General features: G+C 54.1%; 3 protein-coding genes across 3 annotated transcripts; 1 reads left to right on the plus strand and 2 right to left on the minus strand.

The window, feature by feature from the left end:
• Positions 1-455: 455 nt before the first annotated feature.
• On the minus strand, positions 456-1,672 carry J4E84_007708 (uncharacterized protein; the record flags this gene model as incomplete). The annotated part of the gene is made up of 6 exons (XM_049390290.1): positions 456-677; positions 741-921; positions 1,006-1,277; positions 1,388-1,412; positions 1,460-1,497; positions 1,565-1,672. 6 exons carry the CDS (start codon positions 1,670-1,672, stop codon positions 456-458), a joined length of 846 nt encoding a protein of 281 aa, XP_049242143.1.
• An 897-nt stretch (positions 1,673-2,569) lies between these two features.
• J4E84_007709 (uncharacterized protein) lies at positions 2,570-5,179 on the plus strand (the record flags this gene model as incomplete). The annotated part of the gene is made up of 3 exons (XM_049390291.1): positions 2,570-2,692; positions 2,748-2,914; positions 2,965-5,179. The coding sequence occupies 3 exons, from the start codon at positions 2,570-2,572 to the stop codon at positions 5,177-5,179; spliced, it is 2,505 nt and encodes an 834-aa protein (XP_049242144.1).
• A 6,614-nt stretch (positions 5,180-11,793) lies between these two features.
• Positions 11,794-12,393, minus strand: J4E84_007710 (uncharacterized protein; the record flags this gene model as incomplete). Its single annotated transcript, XM_049390292.1, has 1 exon — positions 11,794-12,393. The coding sequence occupies one exon, from the start codon at positions 12,391-12,393 to the stop codon at positions 11,794-11,796; it is 600 nt and encodes a 199-aa protein (XP_049242145.1).
• Positions 12,394-16,851: the final 4,458 nt, after the last annotated feature.

The following is a 16,851-nucleotide window of genomic DNA, read 5'->3' on the forward strand; positions in this document are numbered from 1 at the left end:
TGCGACTTACTTTCCTGCGTTTCATTCTGGTCCATATTTTCTACACGGTGATATATTACATACGCTGCGACAAGTAGCGACATACGACATCATTTACTGCGACATCTTCCGAGAGGCGCGCTATGGGGATCGCTGGACAGATACTCAGGCATGTTCTTTTCATTTCTATGCCTTACTCTACTGTGCACTTTGCCTGCGAGCATGTGATTGCTGGTAAGAAGCTGGTGGGCATGTACAGTATAGCTGTTTTCTCCTTTACATGTTTAATATAGAGAATTTGTTGTCTTCCGTTCGCGTAACTCATAACCTCTGGATCTTATCCATGACTCCACCGCCACTCTAATACCCACCTGCAATGTTCCTGTCTACATCGTCCGATCTCATGTCATGCTTCCATACCTCCTACACATCATAACATCATCTAGTCATATACCACTCTTCGTACCTTTCCTTTCTTACTCCCACTTTCCACTACCGCCCATGACCTTGTTCCGTCGTACCTTCTCCAAATGCTCCACACTCTCATAGCCATTAATCCTCGCATACAGCACCCTCAACAACCCACCTACCACCCACATAATCACGCCACTCACAACGAACAACCCGATTCGCTGATTCGTCGTGAGCATCGCAAAGATGGGATAAGGGTAGAAGCCATTCTGCAAAAAGCAGATTTCCTAGAAGATGGTGTGTGTGGTTAGATGAGTGTACTTGAGCGTTTTGAGAATGGATAATCTTACAATCCAGATCCAATATGTAAACGCAGTGATAGTGGAGAGAGCGAGTGTGATCATAGGCGCAGACTCATTCATCGGCGTGGTAGGCCATGGCGGCGAAAGTAGTATGTAATCCAAGGCCAAGACAACAGCAGGAACGAGATGGAATCCTATGTCGTAGATTGCTGGTGGTAGCGGTATATCCCTATCAACCTCCCGTTAGCAAAAACGAACGTCACGGGAACAACATCAACCCTCAAAAATAAAGAGTGAGAATGAGACAACATACGGCTGCACCAAAAGCTTCCCATCAATAGCCTTCAACGTCCAGTACAGAATGCTGATGGTGGCTTCAATCGGCGCTGCTACGAGCGCGAGGTAGTTCTTTAGCCGGAATAGGTGGTCTGAGAGGGCGACGGCTGGCGGGTTTGAGGGGAGCGTCGAAGAGGCGGAGAGGGCGGTGGAGGTCAGGTCTGCGATGAGGCCGAAGAGGAAGGTTATTGTTGAAAGGGAGAGGCCGATTATGGTTAGGAATTGGAGGTGCCAGCCGAATGATGAGTTCTGGGATTGTTTGTTAGAGCGTGGGTGGAAGGGTGGTGAGAATTGAGATTTTGTGTGCAACAGCTATTATGGCATGTGAAGATACGTTTTCGAGAATGGTCTGTACATACAAAGACATTTGGGTTATCAATCAAGCTGGACTCATGTTAGCTGGTTGCAAAGTTGGCGGGAGTCAGACATACAACTTGAAGGAACTGTAGAAGCTAATCAGACCAGCAACCTGTAAATACAAATACTCGTCAACATTTGGCCTTGTCTAACGCTTTCCAATGTTCTCTGTCACTTACGTGCAACGCGCCCGAAAATCCCTTGGAAGGAGAGTCAAATCGCTGAAGCGGATGCCGCCGGCTCGCCGTGGGCTCGACTTCCCCAGATTTCTTCGACGAAACAGCCATGTTGTGCGCCTCAAAAGCGGTTAAATGTACAAGAAATCAACACCTGGAAATGCCGAATTAGGTGGGATATCGGACGGTCGTCTTGCAGAGAAGTTTTGAGGCTGTAGAGAAATGCAATGCCATCAGAAACACAACATGACGTATAGTTTTCTCAAAAAGCTTCACCTGGCACCACAGCGGCGCCAGCCAAGCCAACGTGGGTCCCCCTGCGACTGCCGTTTGAGCCTCGGAAGTTTGCCGCATCGAGATCTGACTCAGCAAGCAGCGTTACCAGCAACCAGCAACACCATCAGCAGTCTACCATCGAACGTCCAGTGTGTTCACCGACCTCAAACGTTTACTCATCACTCGTACAACACAGGCCTGTTCGTACTTAAACGACATCCCACGTATCATCTGACGTCTTGTGGGTAAACTCCGAGCCTACCCTCGCGGCTAAACCTCGGCGAAAGCGCTGCCGACGGCTCGCCAACGGGAAAGGTACGAATCAGAGCACGATCAAGCCGTCCGCCATGGCAAAACCTCGGCACGCTTACGAGTGCCACTACGGTAGATCTCGAGACGCGCCAATGATGCGCGAATGTGTTCCCCCAATTCTCCACCCGAAAGCGTCTCGAGATGCACCGATGCGGTCGACAATGGTGTGCTTTTCCCGGAGAGACGGTCAGGATTCCGGTGTGGGATTGGAGGCGAGCGCGGAGGAGCGGCGTTGGAGTACTTATATCGAGGGTCGTGCGCGGTGGAGGGGGGATGTGTAGAGCGGTGATACCCTTTTTGTTGCAAGGTCCTTTTTGTTGAGTATATCTGTCACTACGGGCGAATAGACGGTAGCGCGTGGTACATTTCACACCTTTGTTGAGTTTTCTTGGGCAATTGCTCCTCTACGACACTGCTGAGATGGGTTCGAAAGTTGAGACTGTCCTCCAGTCTCTGACGCTGGAAGAGAAGATATCGCTGCTTGCTGGGAAGGACTTTTGGGAAACTGTACCTGTACCGGATAAGGGCGTCCCTGCTATCAAGGTAGGACTTTGCTCTGCAACTTTGGACTTACTTTACAGTGACTGACGCGCAGTAGACTAGCGATGGACCGAACGGTGCACGTGGCGAAGTGTTCACAGGAGGAACGCGAGCTGCATGTTTCCCTGCTGCCGTATGTTCAGCCGCGACATGGAATCCTGAGAATGCAAAGCATATAGGCCATGCGTTGGCTGAAGAGACTAAGACGAAGAGTGCGCGAGTGCTGTATGTCTGCTGATGTACGACGCGCATATCAACTGCTAATGAAACCTCAGTCTGGCGCCCACCATGTGCAACCATAGACATCCCCTCGGTGGCCGCAACTTTGAATCCTTCTCCGAAGATCCGTATCTTGCTGGCAAGATGGCCGCCAATGTGGTCAGCGGGCTACAAGAGAAAGGTATCGCAGCGACCATCAAGCACTTTGTAGCCAACGAGCAGGAGACGGATCGCCTGAAGGTCAACGAGATTGTGTCTGAGCGTGCGCTGAGGGAAATCTACATGAAGCCCTTTGAGATCACCATCAAGGAAGCAAATCCCCTCGCTGTGATGACATCTTACAACAAAGTCAACGGAACGCATGCGGATTCAAACGAGTTCCTGCTCAAGCAAGTCTTGCGTGGTGAATGGGGGTGGGAAGGACTTGTCATGAGCGACTGGGGTGGTACCAATTCCACGGCCGACTCGCTGAACGCTGGCTTAGATCTAGAAATGCCTGGTCCCACGAGGTGGCGCAGTACCGATGCTGTCCTTGAGGCTGTCAAGAAGGGCCATGTCACCGAAACCACCATCACTGAGCGAGCGAGAAATGTCCTGAATCTTATCGAGAAGGTCGGCGCGTTCGAGAACCCGGAGATTCCGCCTGAGCAGTCCATCGTCGACCCGAAACATAGCAAACTCATTCGGGATGTTGCTGGACAGGGCATTACTCTACTAAAGAATGACGGTGTCTTGCCGCTCAGGAAGGAAGAGGTCAAGGGTAAGACGATCGGGCTGTTTGGTCTGGCTAAGGAGGCTCTGATCCATGGTGGCGGAAGTGCTTCGTTGAACGCCCACTACCGCATCACTCCCGAAGAAGGCCTCAAAGCCGCATACGGAAACGACGTGGCATTCAAGTTCGCCAAGGGAGCCGCCACGTATCGACTCATCCCACCCCTGTCAAAAGGCTGCAAAGATCTTGAGGGGAAAGACGGTTGGAAAATGGAACTCTTCAACCAGGGCAACACCAGTAAACCCATCAAGACAAAGCATGGCTACAAAGAAGCGGCATTTTCGCCACTGCTCGAACAGAGTGCCAAGGACAGCGAAGTCAGGTTTACCACCGTCTTTACTCCCAGCGAATCTGGCTCACACTACTTGGGATGCTCTGGCATCGGCCCCACAGTCGTCCACGTAAACGGCGAGCTCGTCTACGAGCAAAAGCACAATTCACCAGATGCCATGGGCTTCCTCTTCGGCGGCAACCCCGAAAAAGAGTTCCGCGTCCCATTCACAGCAGGCAAGCCCTGCGAAATCCAGGTCCACTCCAAGCCGCCCGCGGGCGACTCAAAAGGAGACATTCTCGCCGGTCTCCCCGGATTCAGACTAGGCTTCATGTACGCCTCCGAGCACGATCTCGACATGGCCGCGGAAGCCAAAGCCCTCGCAGAAGAATGCGACATAGCCATCGTCTTCACAGGCCACACCCCCGTCTGGGAAACCGAAGGCCAAGATCAAGTCGGCTTCCACCTGCCCCGCGAAGGCTCCCAAGACAAGCTCGTCGAAACCGTCGCATCCGTAAACCCGCGAACCATTGTCGTAAACTCGACCGGTGTAGCTGTCGCCCTTCCCTGGCTCGACAACGTCTCCGCACTCATTCAAGCCTGGTTCCCGGGTCAAGAAGCCGGAAACGCCATTGCTGATGTTATATCTGGTGCCGTGAACCCTTCTGGCCACTTACCCATTTCATGGCCTAAACGCATCGAAGACGCGCCTGCGCATGGCCATTTCCCTGGTACGCGCGACGAAACGGGGCAGCTTACTGTCAAGTACGAAGAAGGCGTTTTTGTGGGCTACAGACACTACGATCGTATCGCTGCGGATAAGATTCATTTCCCCTTTGGGTTCGGATTGTCGTACACGACGTTCTCTTTTGCTGAGGCGAGCGTTGAGCAGTCGTCGCCTGGACACTTTTCTACGAGCGTTGTGGTCAAGAATACGGGAAGTGTTGCTGGTGCTACGGTGGTTCAGTTGTATGTGGGTAGGAAGGAGAAGGCTGTAGAGCATCCGATGAAGACTCTTGTGGCTTTCCAGAAAGTGGCTCTTGATGCTGGTGCGCAGGAGACTGTGCGGTTGGATATCAAGAATAAGGACTTCGCATACTTTGATGAGGGGAGGGGAAAGTGGGCGGTGGATCGGGGCCAGTATGACTTTATGTTTGGACACAGCGCCGGGGAGATTGAGGGCGTTGTGACGGTGGATGTTGAGGCTGTAAGGGAATTGAAGTTGTAGGGAGGCTTTGCCTCATTTCTATTGCTCTGCCGTTTCGAAGACTGCGAGTATATCGATCAATCCGGTGCCTATACTATTGATGATGGACAACCAGTAGTCGGCGCCTGAGCATATTCGACGAAGCGCTGAACTTCCTAATACAGTGGTGTCGAGTACCACTACCACACATTTCACAAAAGAATAAAAGAGATTGATACATCAGCAGCTGAACATAACATTTGTTCTCCCACCGCTATTATGCCAATGCACCCTCCGCGGTAAAAGCGGCTCATCCTTTTCTTTTACCCGCTTACCCCCTTCACCCATTCATCCCATTCCCGTACGCGAGACGCACTATTTCTCCTCGCCTCGTCCCTTCTCGGTTCGCGTCGCACGGAGTGATTTCATCACACCACGTCGGACGGAGCATTCATGACGACTGTCCATGTCTTCGCATCGGCCTTTGTGCTCTTCTTGGATTGGGGGTACCCAGGTAATGTGGAGCATTCTACAAGTTGAGACGAGGGTGCCACGCCCTCCAAGGGAAAAGTCCGACACATATGCAGCGCCTCGCTAGTAAATTGTCGGATTTTTCCCTTGGAGGGCGTGGTGCGGGTACACACAAATGATGGAGGTGGATACAGTAGAAATATCTCGACCGCCTACCTAGGTACCTTGTGGACGGATGCCTCCCGACAGGAATTTCACGTGATTCACAACGAGGCGACCTTGCATACACTGTCACACGAAGAAAGCAACGGACCGCTCCCTTGATTCGCAACGACTTCCCAAATCGGACCTATCTTACTCTGTCATGCCTCAGTCTCGCATATGCCACTTAGTCGTCCGTCGCAGTTTGCGGTGTGTGAAACAATGAATCAAGCGCAGGTCCTCGGCAGGAGGTGGTGATCATCATCGGAATGTGGAGGAGACACCGCGAAAATAATTATCTTTCAGCATTGATACTTTATGCCAACTTGTCCCAGACACAAAAACGGGGAGGGGGAGGCTATGTTGTGGCTTTAACGTTGAGCACATACACACGCCCACACGCGCGTACGGCATGCATGCGCGCGAGTCGCAGCGCACAAACGTCCATCAACGCCTCTCGTAACCGCCATGTCCAAGCCACGAAGGTCGGGAGGTTAGGAACGTCAAACCCTAAGATAAGCGAGAAGCGAGAGAAAGAGAGAGACGCGAGGCGAGATGGGCAATTTCAATTGCACACCCTTACACAACATGGTGATCCACGAAAACCAAGCCGGACTCTGAATCGCCACTTCCTCCAAGAACGTCATTCCGCCAATCCGGGCAGCGGCAAAAAGTGCCGAAAGCACGAGGACCAACGTCTTGCGTCCACGGCACCGCGGGGGGGTATCAGCGCTTTCCATCCTAGACCTCCCTTGCTGATTCGAAAATAACAACATTGATGGTGGTGATGTGAGATGGGTGGTGGTGATATAGTTTATTGATTCATCGTCATGGTACAACATACCACCCTACATACAGCCACAAGCCAGCTTCTTCTCAACGTTCACCATCCCTGCTAAGCGAAGACAACCTACATGCGTGTCCCACCAACGGGACGGGACAAGTAAAAGGTTAAAGTTGAAAAAAAGGGGGATGGGAAAAAGTAAAGTAAGCAAGGGAGGTGTAGCGAGCGACCTGCGCAAAAGCAAACAGAAACATGGCATTTCTGCACTTTCCCGATGGTAACAAAGACGGGAATTTAGAGTTTGGGCGTTAGGAGAACAAGGGATTTTGTGGGATGCAGGATTTGGGAACTCAGGCTGGCTGCATGCAGGATTATCCGAGATTGGGGTTTGGTGATGCACGGTAAGAGGGCGAGGCGACGGGCTGGGATTTTGCGTGGCGTGCCCCAGGTGAAAGTGGCGTTTGTTTGCCTAGGTATGCTGATGAGATGGCAATTTTAACTTTGAGCTTTTCTTAGGCTAATGCTAATCATCGTTGTCTATGCCATGTGAGAGCCGCGGAGGAAGGAGGAGGAGGCTGGAGGCTGAAGGGCTAGCGTGAGGGGTCCGAAAGCGGGGGTGGGTGGTGATAGTCGGTGGTGGTGGATGGCGAAAAGAAACGAAAGAGGGGGGGTCAGAATCTTAGTGTTGGTGGGTGGTGGTGGTGGTGTGTTTACATCAGAGTATGGTACGATATCCCATGTGATTTGCGAGAATAGGGAAAAAAAGGACGAGATCTCAATCTCATCATCCTCCCGATCATCTGATCGATCTATCTGCTGTAGGATTTTCCCGCCCGAACCGAATACAAGATACTGGATATACAACACGGCGTGCGGCGCATGTTGCATACATGGATCTATACTTCCATGCATTATTACCACTCGACTTCCCCTTGGTCTGTGTACGATGCTACGCTCCGTCATATACATGTGTGTGTGTGTGTGTGACACCACGGAATCCAGTACCGCGCCTCTCTCCGTTGAAAGCGAAAGTACGCGCTGTAACTTCAGTCGGAGGTGAGAGAAAAGGATGAGAAGCAAGGACCACAAAAGCGGGTAACGGACATGCTCCTGCATGATTGTCAGAGCAAGAGAAAAGCAAACCTGCAGCTTGGGTCCGCCCCAAGGTGCAAGACCAAGATGAGCATCGTGCAACGATCTGTGTGATATGTGTATGGGTAGACATGCAGGGTGTCTCGAGCCAACACCAACACCGAGACAAGAGAAACGCAGGGGCTGGATCGATCTTCAAATCCGCCTCTGCTACCTTGCCCTGGCAGCTGGCAGCTGGCAGCTGGCGCCGCGTGGTCGCGCAATGTGATACAAATGTCATCTTTCGGCCTTGCGGTCCAGCCATTCACAGCCAAGAAGCATAATTCGCACTTTGCCTAGTTTGTGCTGCTCTCTCCGAACCATCGGGGGCGAGGGAGCGTTGGGATCCGCTGGTTCGGCGCGCGCTACCTATTCCTACACCGGTACATCGTGAGTGGGTGGTACCGATGGCACCCTACACTGTAGTCGCCCATCCTACAGTTGCTATATCGGTGTCGGTAAATCAAATCTTTGCCGTCCGTCGCAGAATGTGCTGTTTGAAGAAGGCCCCTTGCATAATAGAAGCGCGGGAGCATCTAGGTGTATAATCGCCTGCGAGGTTCCTATATCCTGATGGGATCTTCTCTTGGATTCGGGTCCTACTGCCGCATTTTGATTAAATCTACGTCTTGTGTGGTGTGCGCGGTCATCCGTCTGACGAGGCGCCTGTGAGCGTATCTCCTTTGTGGCACAGTCGCTGGAATGGCATGGCGGAAGATGGCGGCTGAAGATGATGGGTTTCACAGCCGATGTGGATGTGTGCACGGGATGGATGAATGTGTTTGGAGAGTGGGTACTGCCGTCGGGCCTAAGCTTTCTTTATCTCCGCAGCCGTCTGGCTGGCCGTTTCTATGGAGCATTGGCTGGAAGGTACGACCCGACCAATTACGTCCTGCGCATCGAAATGAGGTAATTGCAGCATTGTCGCTGTTGGTATGCTGTCTCACAAGCTCACGATACCGGGTGCACGTGCTTTCAAGTTCAATTGCCCACATGCTCGAGTGTGGAGTATCTGCATACTTGCGAAGAAATGCTTCGCTGCCGCCAGTTCCGATTCGCTGCGTATCCCCGTTAATGACATGTATTCCTCGACCCTGCTTGGCTTGTTGGCGGCGCATATTGCCTTTATCAGCCGCAAGCGAGGCACCGCGCTTGCAGACGACGTGCTGCGATGCAATCTTGGGAGCTATACCGAGTGTCACATATAGACAATATATCGTGATGACAACGAAGAAGGATCCTTCCGCGCTTGATCCACTTTACGAGAATGACCGCCGTTCGGCCCAATGCAACCGCGACCCGTCTCTTGCCTGTTCCGACCTGGCTGCATAGTAGGCCCTGGCTTTTGACAGCTGTCATTGCCACGGTTGTGATGAGAAGCGTAGTCTTGCAGACGCGGCTTATCCTGTGATCACGGCAGGGGGTTCAATTCCAGGTCCCTCAATTCGCTCCACTGCTGTCTGTGAGGGGGCAGTTTCGCTGCGCCACGAGTCAGCGGCTACGCGCGCAGGAGGCCACGGGGGAAATTCGCCGGCACGCCTGAACGGCAGTTTCTTACGTGAGGTGAGGTGCGCACAAGACATCCCAGTGATCCCGCAACGGATGGCGAGTCAGACTTAATGTGAGTTTGCGCGCGAAGCGAAAGAACTGGAGTGTTTGGTTCTGGCCCGTGGTGGCTGATGCGCCAATCAAACAGTGGGATGGGTCGAGCTTCAGGGAGAGCCCGCGACTCAACTCCAAGGGGGGCTTGTGCTTGTTGGTCTGCAGCGCCAGTCGGGGCTACTCCACCCAAGGCTACGCTCTTGCGGCTAGCGTTTCGCTGGGACTGACGGAACTGGGAGGACGGTTACGATGACTGTCTGTGCATTCCCGCGGTCGATGAGGTATCGCCAAGCTGGGGAAGCGGAAATGGACATGAATGGCATCTGTATGCTGCTACTGTATCAGGAAGGAATGGATCGCGTGGGTACAATAAAGCGTCTAGAGCGTCCAGGTTCATGCATAGAAGATTGACTTGTGCAGAAAACTTGCTAAGAACTGGAGCCGTAATTCTGGGTCAGTTTCCGATGGCTACGTGGCTTCAGTTGCGACTCCGCATCGTCGGGCGGACAGTTTCCATGCGGCGTAAATGGGAAAGTTTTGCTGTTCAAACAGCCCCTTGCACATGCTATGACGTAGGCGCGCAGCCGTCTTGATGCCGTATGGTGCCGAAGTATACCCAACGGCACTTAAGCATTGCCTTCGGCAGTGCAGCCAGGATGCAAGACCGGGTACAGCAGGTTTGCATTCACGTCGCGGGCCGATTGTATACCCACATTCTCAAACAACCGTCCAGGCGTTGTGACTCGATGAGCGCGCCCGCGGCCTCGCGTCCCCAGCCAACGACGCAAACCGTTAGCACCCACCGAGAGAGTTTTGCCTGCGCTAGAGCCCAGATCTGCAATCGACACCCAGCGTTTCCCGAAGGCGCTGTGTGCTCCGAGCGATCGACGCCGACTATTTATACAAGAACGTTGCAAGGGCAGTGCGAGGTCTTTGAACCCGGTGATTCGGATGTGTTGCGGGTGCATTTCGTTCAGTTTGGTGAATTCTAAGCGACCGATTGGGTTTGCATGGTCAAATCGTGAGGCTAACAAGAAAAGATCAGCAGGCAGTCGCGTGAGATGCGTGGCGAAGCCCATCAGAACGGTATCGAAACGGTGATGATTGGCGAGGCTGATGACGCTGCTTGATGAGGTCATTGTCTATTGCTAGATCTGTGGGTGTCGAACTCTGGCTTTTCATTTGTTTCTCCCAACCAGGAACACCATGCTTACCTACTGCACAACGAAAGGCGCACCAGCTGCTCACCCTCAAGACGTGCACAAAAATTGCCCATGTGATATTCCAGTTTCCGGCAGTCTGATTACATAGATGCGTTCCAGCCACATCTCAGATCCACGATGATCCAGCTCAAAAATCGATATTCGAGCGCATACCGGACTCGGCCAAACTCGAGCGGCGCCGAAAGACTCCGCTGTACCGGAATGGGGAAGTTGAGCGACGAATTATGATTAGCCGCGATAGCGAGTTCAACAGCGTTGGTGATTCGGGAAGCCCCGCTCGGCAGCCGTCAGCCGTGTCACTCTATACCGTTTCTGCCGACAGCAATGTAAGGGTGTGGCTAGTCATGCAGGTAATTCGGATAGCGTGACTTGTAACAAGTCCCTCAGCTATGATTCGTTGATTCGCCAAGTATGAGGCGTTGAATGATGTCGATACGATAGAGCTTTGCCAGATGTGAATGAGCCAGCCGTTATACAGTTGAGGAACGAGACCATGTCAAAAAACCCGCATCCATGTGCAAGGCTGAAGGGATCGATCGTGGTACCGGAACTCTGTTTCAGCGGATCCATATTGGTTGATACTTTGGGTTTCGTACCGAACCGCTTTGACGCTCTTCGCTTGGGCGGGGCTCGTGCATCCATGTCGAAGCACGGAATGCTGGGCCCCTAATGAGAGAATAAGGTTTGTGAGTTTCGCGCTTTGGTAACAGGGTCGTTAGTGGAGACCCGACTCGTGCAGTAGTCCAACAGTTGTAAAGAGATCAAATTGGGTATAGGAGCAACATCGTCGAGTAATAGCTGGTGTGATAGGTACATGCTGCCGACGCCGCGTATGGGACGCCGGCGGAGGAGGTGTGAAACGTAGATGCGAAGGCGTCCCATGCACGGTGTGATACATGGCTTCATGACGCGCAGAAGATATGAGCAGCAACATGACAAATCCCGCTCATCATGGAGCGCCGTGGTGGCATGGCAGCCATAACGCCAGAGGGAGTGGCTCTCTCGAAAACAATAACGCCAATTCTTTTCCTTTCCACCTCTTTCAGGCGGTGAGATCTTACAGTAACAAATACCAAGGATAGCACCTAAGTCAAAAGCAAGAAGAGGACCGGATGTGGGTATAGCGGAGGCTCTTCTTTTGCTGTCATGGAACACCAACCCCAATGCAAATGCGAACGTGAATCGAATGAGAACTTTCGTGTGCTGAAGCGTAATCGTGAACGAGATGGCGTAGACATTACGACCTATGCTGGAGCGGTCGGGCGGACAGGTGGCGTCGAGTTGGAAGGAGGGTCGAATGTTACTACTTTCCGATACTTGGAGGCCTCGTGGGGTATCTCGGACTTTCGCTTGGCGGAAACGGGATAGGCTGGAGCATTAGGTGGCGAAGGGTCTTCTATGCTTCTGCTTCGTGACTTGGGCGGGGCTTCCGTGTCGGGCGGGCTGGTTACGGCTGCTGGACACATTTGATGCTGGCGTACCCAATGTGCGTAGGCTTCATCAGCATACTTGGTGTGGTTCTCCAGTCGTTTGATGTAGTCCTGGGTCAGTCTTGTCTGTTCGTGTATATTCTGTGCTGGTGAACTCAGACGAAACTGGTTCTCTCCGGGTAAGGGCCGCTTCCAGCGGACACCGCAGTTCTTGCAACGCTCCACTTGGGGCGTATTTTGCTGCTGAAGCTGGGCTAGATCCTCAGGAGGAGGGGGCGCAGAGCTAATAGCTAAGATAGCCTGTTCCACAGAGGGTGCGATGGTGTGCTCAGGCGATGGCTGTTCTTCGGGGGTCTCCACTGGCACAGGGACTGCTGGAAGGGGGTCTGGCCGGGGTCTCTGATTTGGTGGCATGTTTTCCGAGGTGTAGACGGTGTTGAATCTTACGTTGTAGCGTTGATGTCGCCCGCCACCGTTTGTTTGGTCTAATGTGGGAGATGGGAGTGGTCTCCTGGATCCAGATTCTGGGTTGGCGTCTCGAGCCTGCTCTGGCGACCTGGACGATTCGGTAAAAGCGTGAGGGCCTGAGGATAACGATGGGGAGGGTGCACCGTTTGGATGGCGGGTTCCTGTCTCTACGGGTCCCTGATTTGAGCGATTATCGCTCGCTGGAGAGCGTGGCGAGGAAGGCGCAGCTGGATGTGAGATGGGGCGGGACGTGTTAGATTGACGACCATTACCCGCAGCAGGGTGGAAATAAGAAAAGGCCAGCACAGAGGAGGGGAGAGTAGGTTCGGATTCCTTTGAGTTTTCGAAGCGATGGGAGATGGCCGAGTCTTGGCGGACGCTGGCGGACGGATGTGGTGGTGGATGCGAGGATGCAGAGGAAGAGACAGGCGGACTGTAGGCAGCAATTGGGCCCTGGGGCAGTGAGAGAGAAAATGGTTGATGTTCGGGGCCCAGTGGTGGAATTCTGGTGTTGGTGGGGCTGGCCAGCAGGTCAGCACGCTTGCGGCAGGCTCTGTCACTTGTCGGAACTTACCTGACGTGCGGGCTCGCGTGATTGACTGCGGTGAAGGCGCTGGAATGTGAGTTTGGATGCGCAAAGTCGAGGGCAGCGAGCGTGGCCGGCGGCGTCTGCTGCGAGACAGGACGATCTTGGGGCGTCGGCGGCGGCGGCACGTTGTCACGCGGGCGGTGCAGGACTGAGTCGGACGACGAGGTCAGCTCAGCAAAGCTGGGGAGGGTCCGCTGGGGAAAGTGGTTGGGGTCGGGCTGCGGGTGCCTGCGTGGATGCCAGTCGCTTCCCATCATGGCATTCGGGCGCTGTATTTGAGTCTGGCGGTCTGGCGACGCGGTGAGGAAGTTGTGCGTGAGGAAGAAGGGCAGGGTCGCACAAGGAGTAGGGTCTCACGGGAAGGGTGGAAGGGGTCTAGCGATGCAGCAGCTCGAGTGCAGTGCTGGGCCCGCACTGGAAGAAGCGGCTGGCGGCCCTAGTTGAGGGACAGGGCATGTCACTGGTTTGCGCGCGCTGCGGGGGAAGGCGCTGCTGCTGCACTGTGAAAGAGCGCGCTGGGGCCCACTTGAGATGGCATGCAGCGGGGACCTGATGCCGTCCACGAACCCATGCCCCCATGTCGCCCGCCCACCGCCACCCTGCCACCCATGTCCACCCATGGGCCTCGCACGGCGGGACGCCAGACGCGGAAGCGTGCGAAGCGCTAAGGGGCTCGGGGCTGACGGCTGGAGATCCGCTTGTGGCATGCCAATCTTGCCAGACTCGAGCTGCCGCCCGCCCCCGAGCGCACGACATGACGAGGCGCGACGAGGCGCGACGAGAACCCCCCCTCGCGAGTGACCACAGTGACCAGAGTGACACTCAGTGACCAGAGTGACACTCAGTGACCATCAGCCTGTGCTTCCATCTAGACGGTGTACTGTCCCCTGACTGGCTGTGGGAAACACCCCCGTGTCCTCAGGCTTCCGTCTTCTGTTCTGTTCCCTACGTCCTCCCGGCTGTGCGCCCACTGCGGCTAGCTGCTTACCTAGCCCGGCCCCACGTGACCGTCCCATGCCCGTCCCATATTCGTCCTCCAATCTGCCTCTCCGCTAGGGTGTCCCTTTGCTTCTTTGGACGACTGCGGCTGCAGCCGAATGAACGCAACTGTGGGCTTCCCGTCTCGGCCACCGACGCGCCGCGACAACGACGCGCTGTAACGGGAGATGCGATGCTGCAAACACGCGTAGACTGCTCTGGAAACGACGCTGGAAACGCTGACGTCGCTTACTCCGGAGTACCTCTGACTGATGACTGTGCCGCCCTCAGCCGCCTGCCCCTCCAAACCACTCCGCCAAGTGCCTCACCTCACGAGTGGCAGCACCTCAACACGCCCGCCATGATGCCGCCATATCAGAACCTCCTCCTCGGCCTCCCAAAGCCGTTAGTCGCTAGCTCTCATCTCGCCATTTGCTGTTTCGGCTAGCACTCAACGGTGCTTGTGGCGCCAGGCGGCAAGCTACAGCTGCACCCTCCTGACGCATCCAACGGCCATGTTAGTGCCCTGCAACATCTCTCGCCCCATTGCCTTCACCGATGCGACATGGGCGACGCTCAATTACCGGACCGAATAGGAATCCTCCCGCGCGCGCTTTTCCAAACAAGTGCCTATCTTGGTATCTCGACCCTCCTCTGATTGGCTCGTGACCCGCCCCTGCCTCCTGCCTGACCGATGACTACCTTCGAGGGACCTCGTCTACGAGAACGTCAAAACGCGGACATTTTCAACCAGACACTAAACGGTGTGCAAGAGCTGGAATAAAGTTAAGCTACTGTCCATCACCTTGTACGCCGAAATGACCTGATCAGTGATCAGACCTGCCTGTCGTCGTGACCTTCGGGTAGCTGCATGGCGATCCTACAGAGCTGTCGGTCTGCCACGCCGCAAAGGAAGATCCTTCTGCTCCCAGTATCAAAATAACTCTTCATGTGGGGGGCGTATTCGCCCACTACTATACTATCGTGTCTGGGCGACTCAAACAACGTGCGTCCTCTAAACCTGCAAGCGATAATGCAAGTCTTTCACGGCTCTAGCCAGATTGACTGTGCAGCGCATTCGACAATGCGCACAGGAAGTCGCCGTCTGATTTCCCGAGCATCGAGAGCTCTACGGGATGCCGCGAAATCACCAGCGGGCCGAGTTCCTGACTCTGTTATCTTCCTGACCAGTTTTCCCGCAAGTTTCACGAGTGTTTCCTGTCGTGGTACAAGGTCATTATCCTGAGTGTTACACCACAAGCCAAGGCACTCATCATCAGCCCAAGCCTAGGCCCGAGACGATTACTTCGCCACTATCCGATTGCTCCATCTGCAGATCGATGAATTGATGCCTTCCTTGCATTCATCCTCTGCTTGCATAGCAGCACGTCTGTTCACGGTCGGATCCACCTGGCGGACTTAATCATCCGGCCTACCATGGTTATCACAGACGCCCGTATAGAACACGTATGTTGCTCGCATGGGCACGTCGTAGCTAGCGAGTCCATCCATGCGGTTGAGCCATGCGAGTGCTAAGCCCTAGGTTTACATTCGCACATCCCTGTCACCGGGAGTCCTTCCCCGCCTCGCCTGCATCACCAAAACGACGCTAATAATCTCTCAAAGACCGACCACGGACTTTGAAGAGACGTTGCGCCAATCAAGCTCAGACACCGCAGGATGAATGTTTGGCTCACACCGGCAGTACAGACCCACCCTCTAGCAAACTTCCTCATGTCTGTGTGGCGAGCTTGGCCGTCAATCATTCGCTTAGGCATGTATGCGTGCCTGCACGACATCGCAGCATCGAACCTTGAGATGCACGACGCCCCCGTCCAGGTTAGCTTGAAGCAATCCGTGCGAGAGAAAGCTGGAAGCCCAGGCCTATTTCTTGTAAATGAGCAACAGTCCCTGCTTTGCAAAACCTTCTGGTGCGACTGACTCACGCATCGCATGCTCAGCAACGTGATAAGGCTGAGGTGGCGCAATCGTGAGCTCGCAATAATGTTCAGGTCACGCCTGTTCGTGCCTGGCGATGCCTCGCATGCGTTATCTGGCAGACAGAGCAGCTAGCCTCGTTCTCACGACTATCTATACCTCATTTGCCAGTCAGCATATTTACAGTGGATTGCCAACGCGTGCATATACGCGAACAGCACCATGCTCAGCCATAAGCAATGCGATTGGTCTTCAGTACTTTCCAAATCCCAGCGTCCTGGGCCCCAGCCAAGTAACTGCCGACTAGTCGCTGCAGCCTTGGACCGCAAACAGCTGAAAGACTGTCACTCTATCCACCATCGGCCCTTCTTTTGGGGGACGCCCCTTTCGCTGTTCCTTTTCAAGTGATGACCCTCATGCCTCGGCTCGTTGCCGGGTGAGAAAGACGTTGGAGACATGATCACGCTGTGCCGCTTACGCGAGTATGCTGACCTCCAAGGATGATCCACGCCCTGCACTTCCCGCGCAAGAAAATTTTGGTACTCACACCGATATCTCACAGACTGCAACGCCATCAGAACAAACGCTTCGCCGCGAAGGCCTCGTCAACTCTTTCTTAACGGCGACTGCTTCACCCGGAGCATTGACCAAGCGTTTCATGGCAATTATCCTGAACTGTGGGGCACCATCCGGGCCGCATCCGTACCTTAAACCAACATCTAAACTTCATGCGAGAGGCAATGTTGCGCATCGTTCCTAGCACTGCGCAGGGCCGTGGCAAAGATGAAGGGGAGATGATTCGCGGTCGGGTGTGCTGACTCGAACTTTGCCGCAGGAAGCCGACGTTCCAGATGATGGATGCACACCCAGCAGCGTGGTAGTACGATCCACGAATTATT

The sequence above is a fragment of the Alternaria hordeiaustralica genome, assembly GCF_023758085.1.
Source record: "Alternaria hordeiaustralica strain BMP 2776 chromosome Unknown scaffold_17, whole genome shotgun sequence".
Classification (NCBI taxonomy): Eukaryota; Fungi; Ascomycota; class Dothideomycetes; order Pleosporales; family Pleosporaceae; genus Alternaria; species Alternaria hordeiaustralica.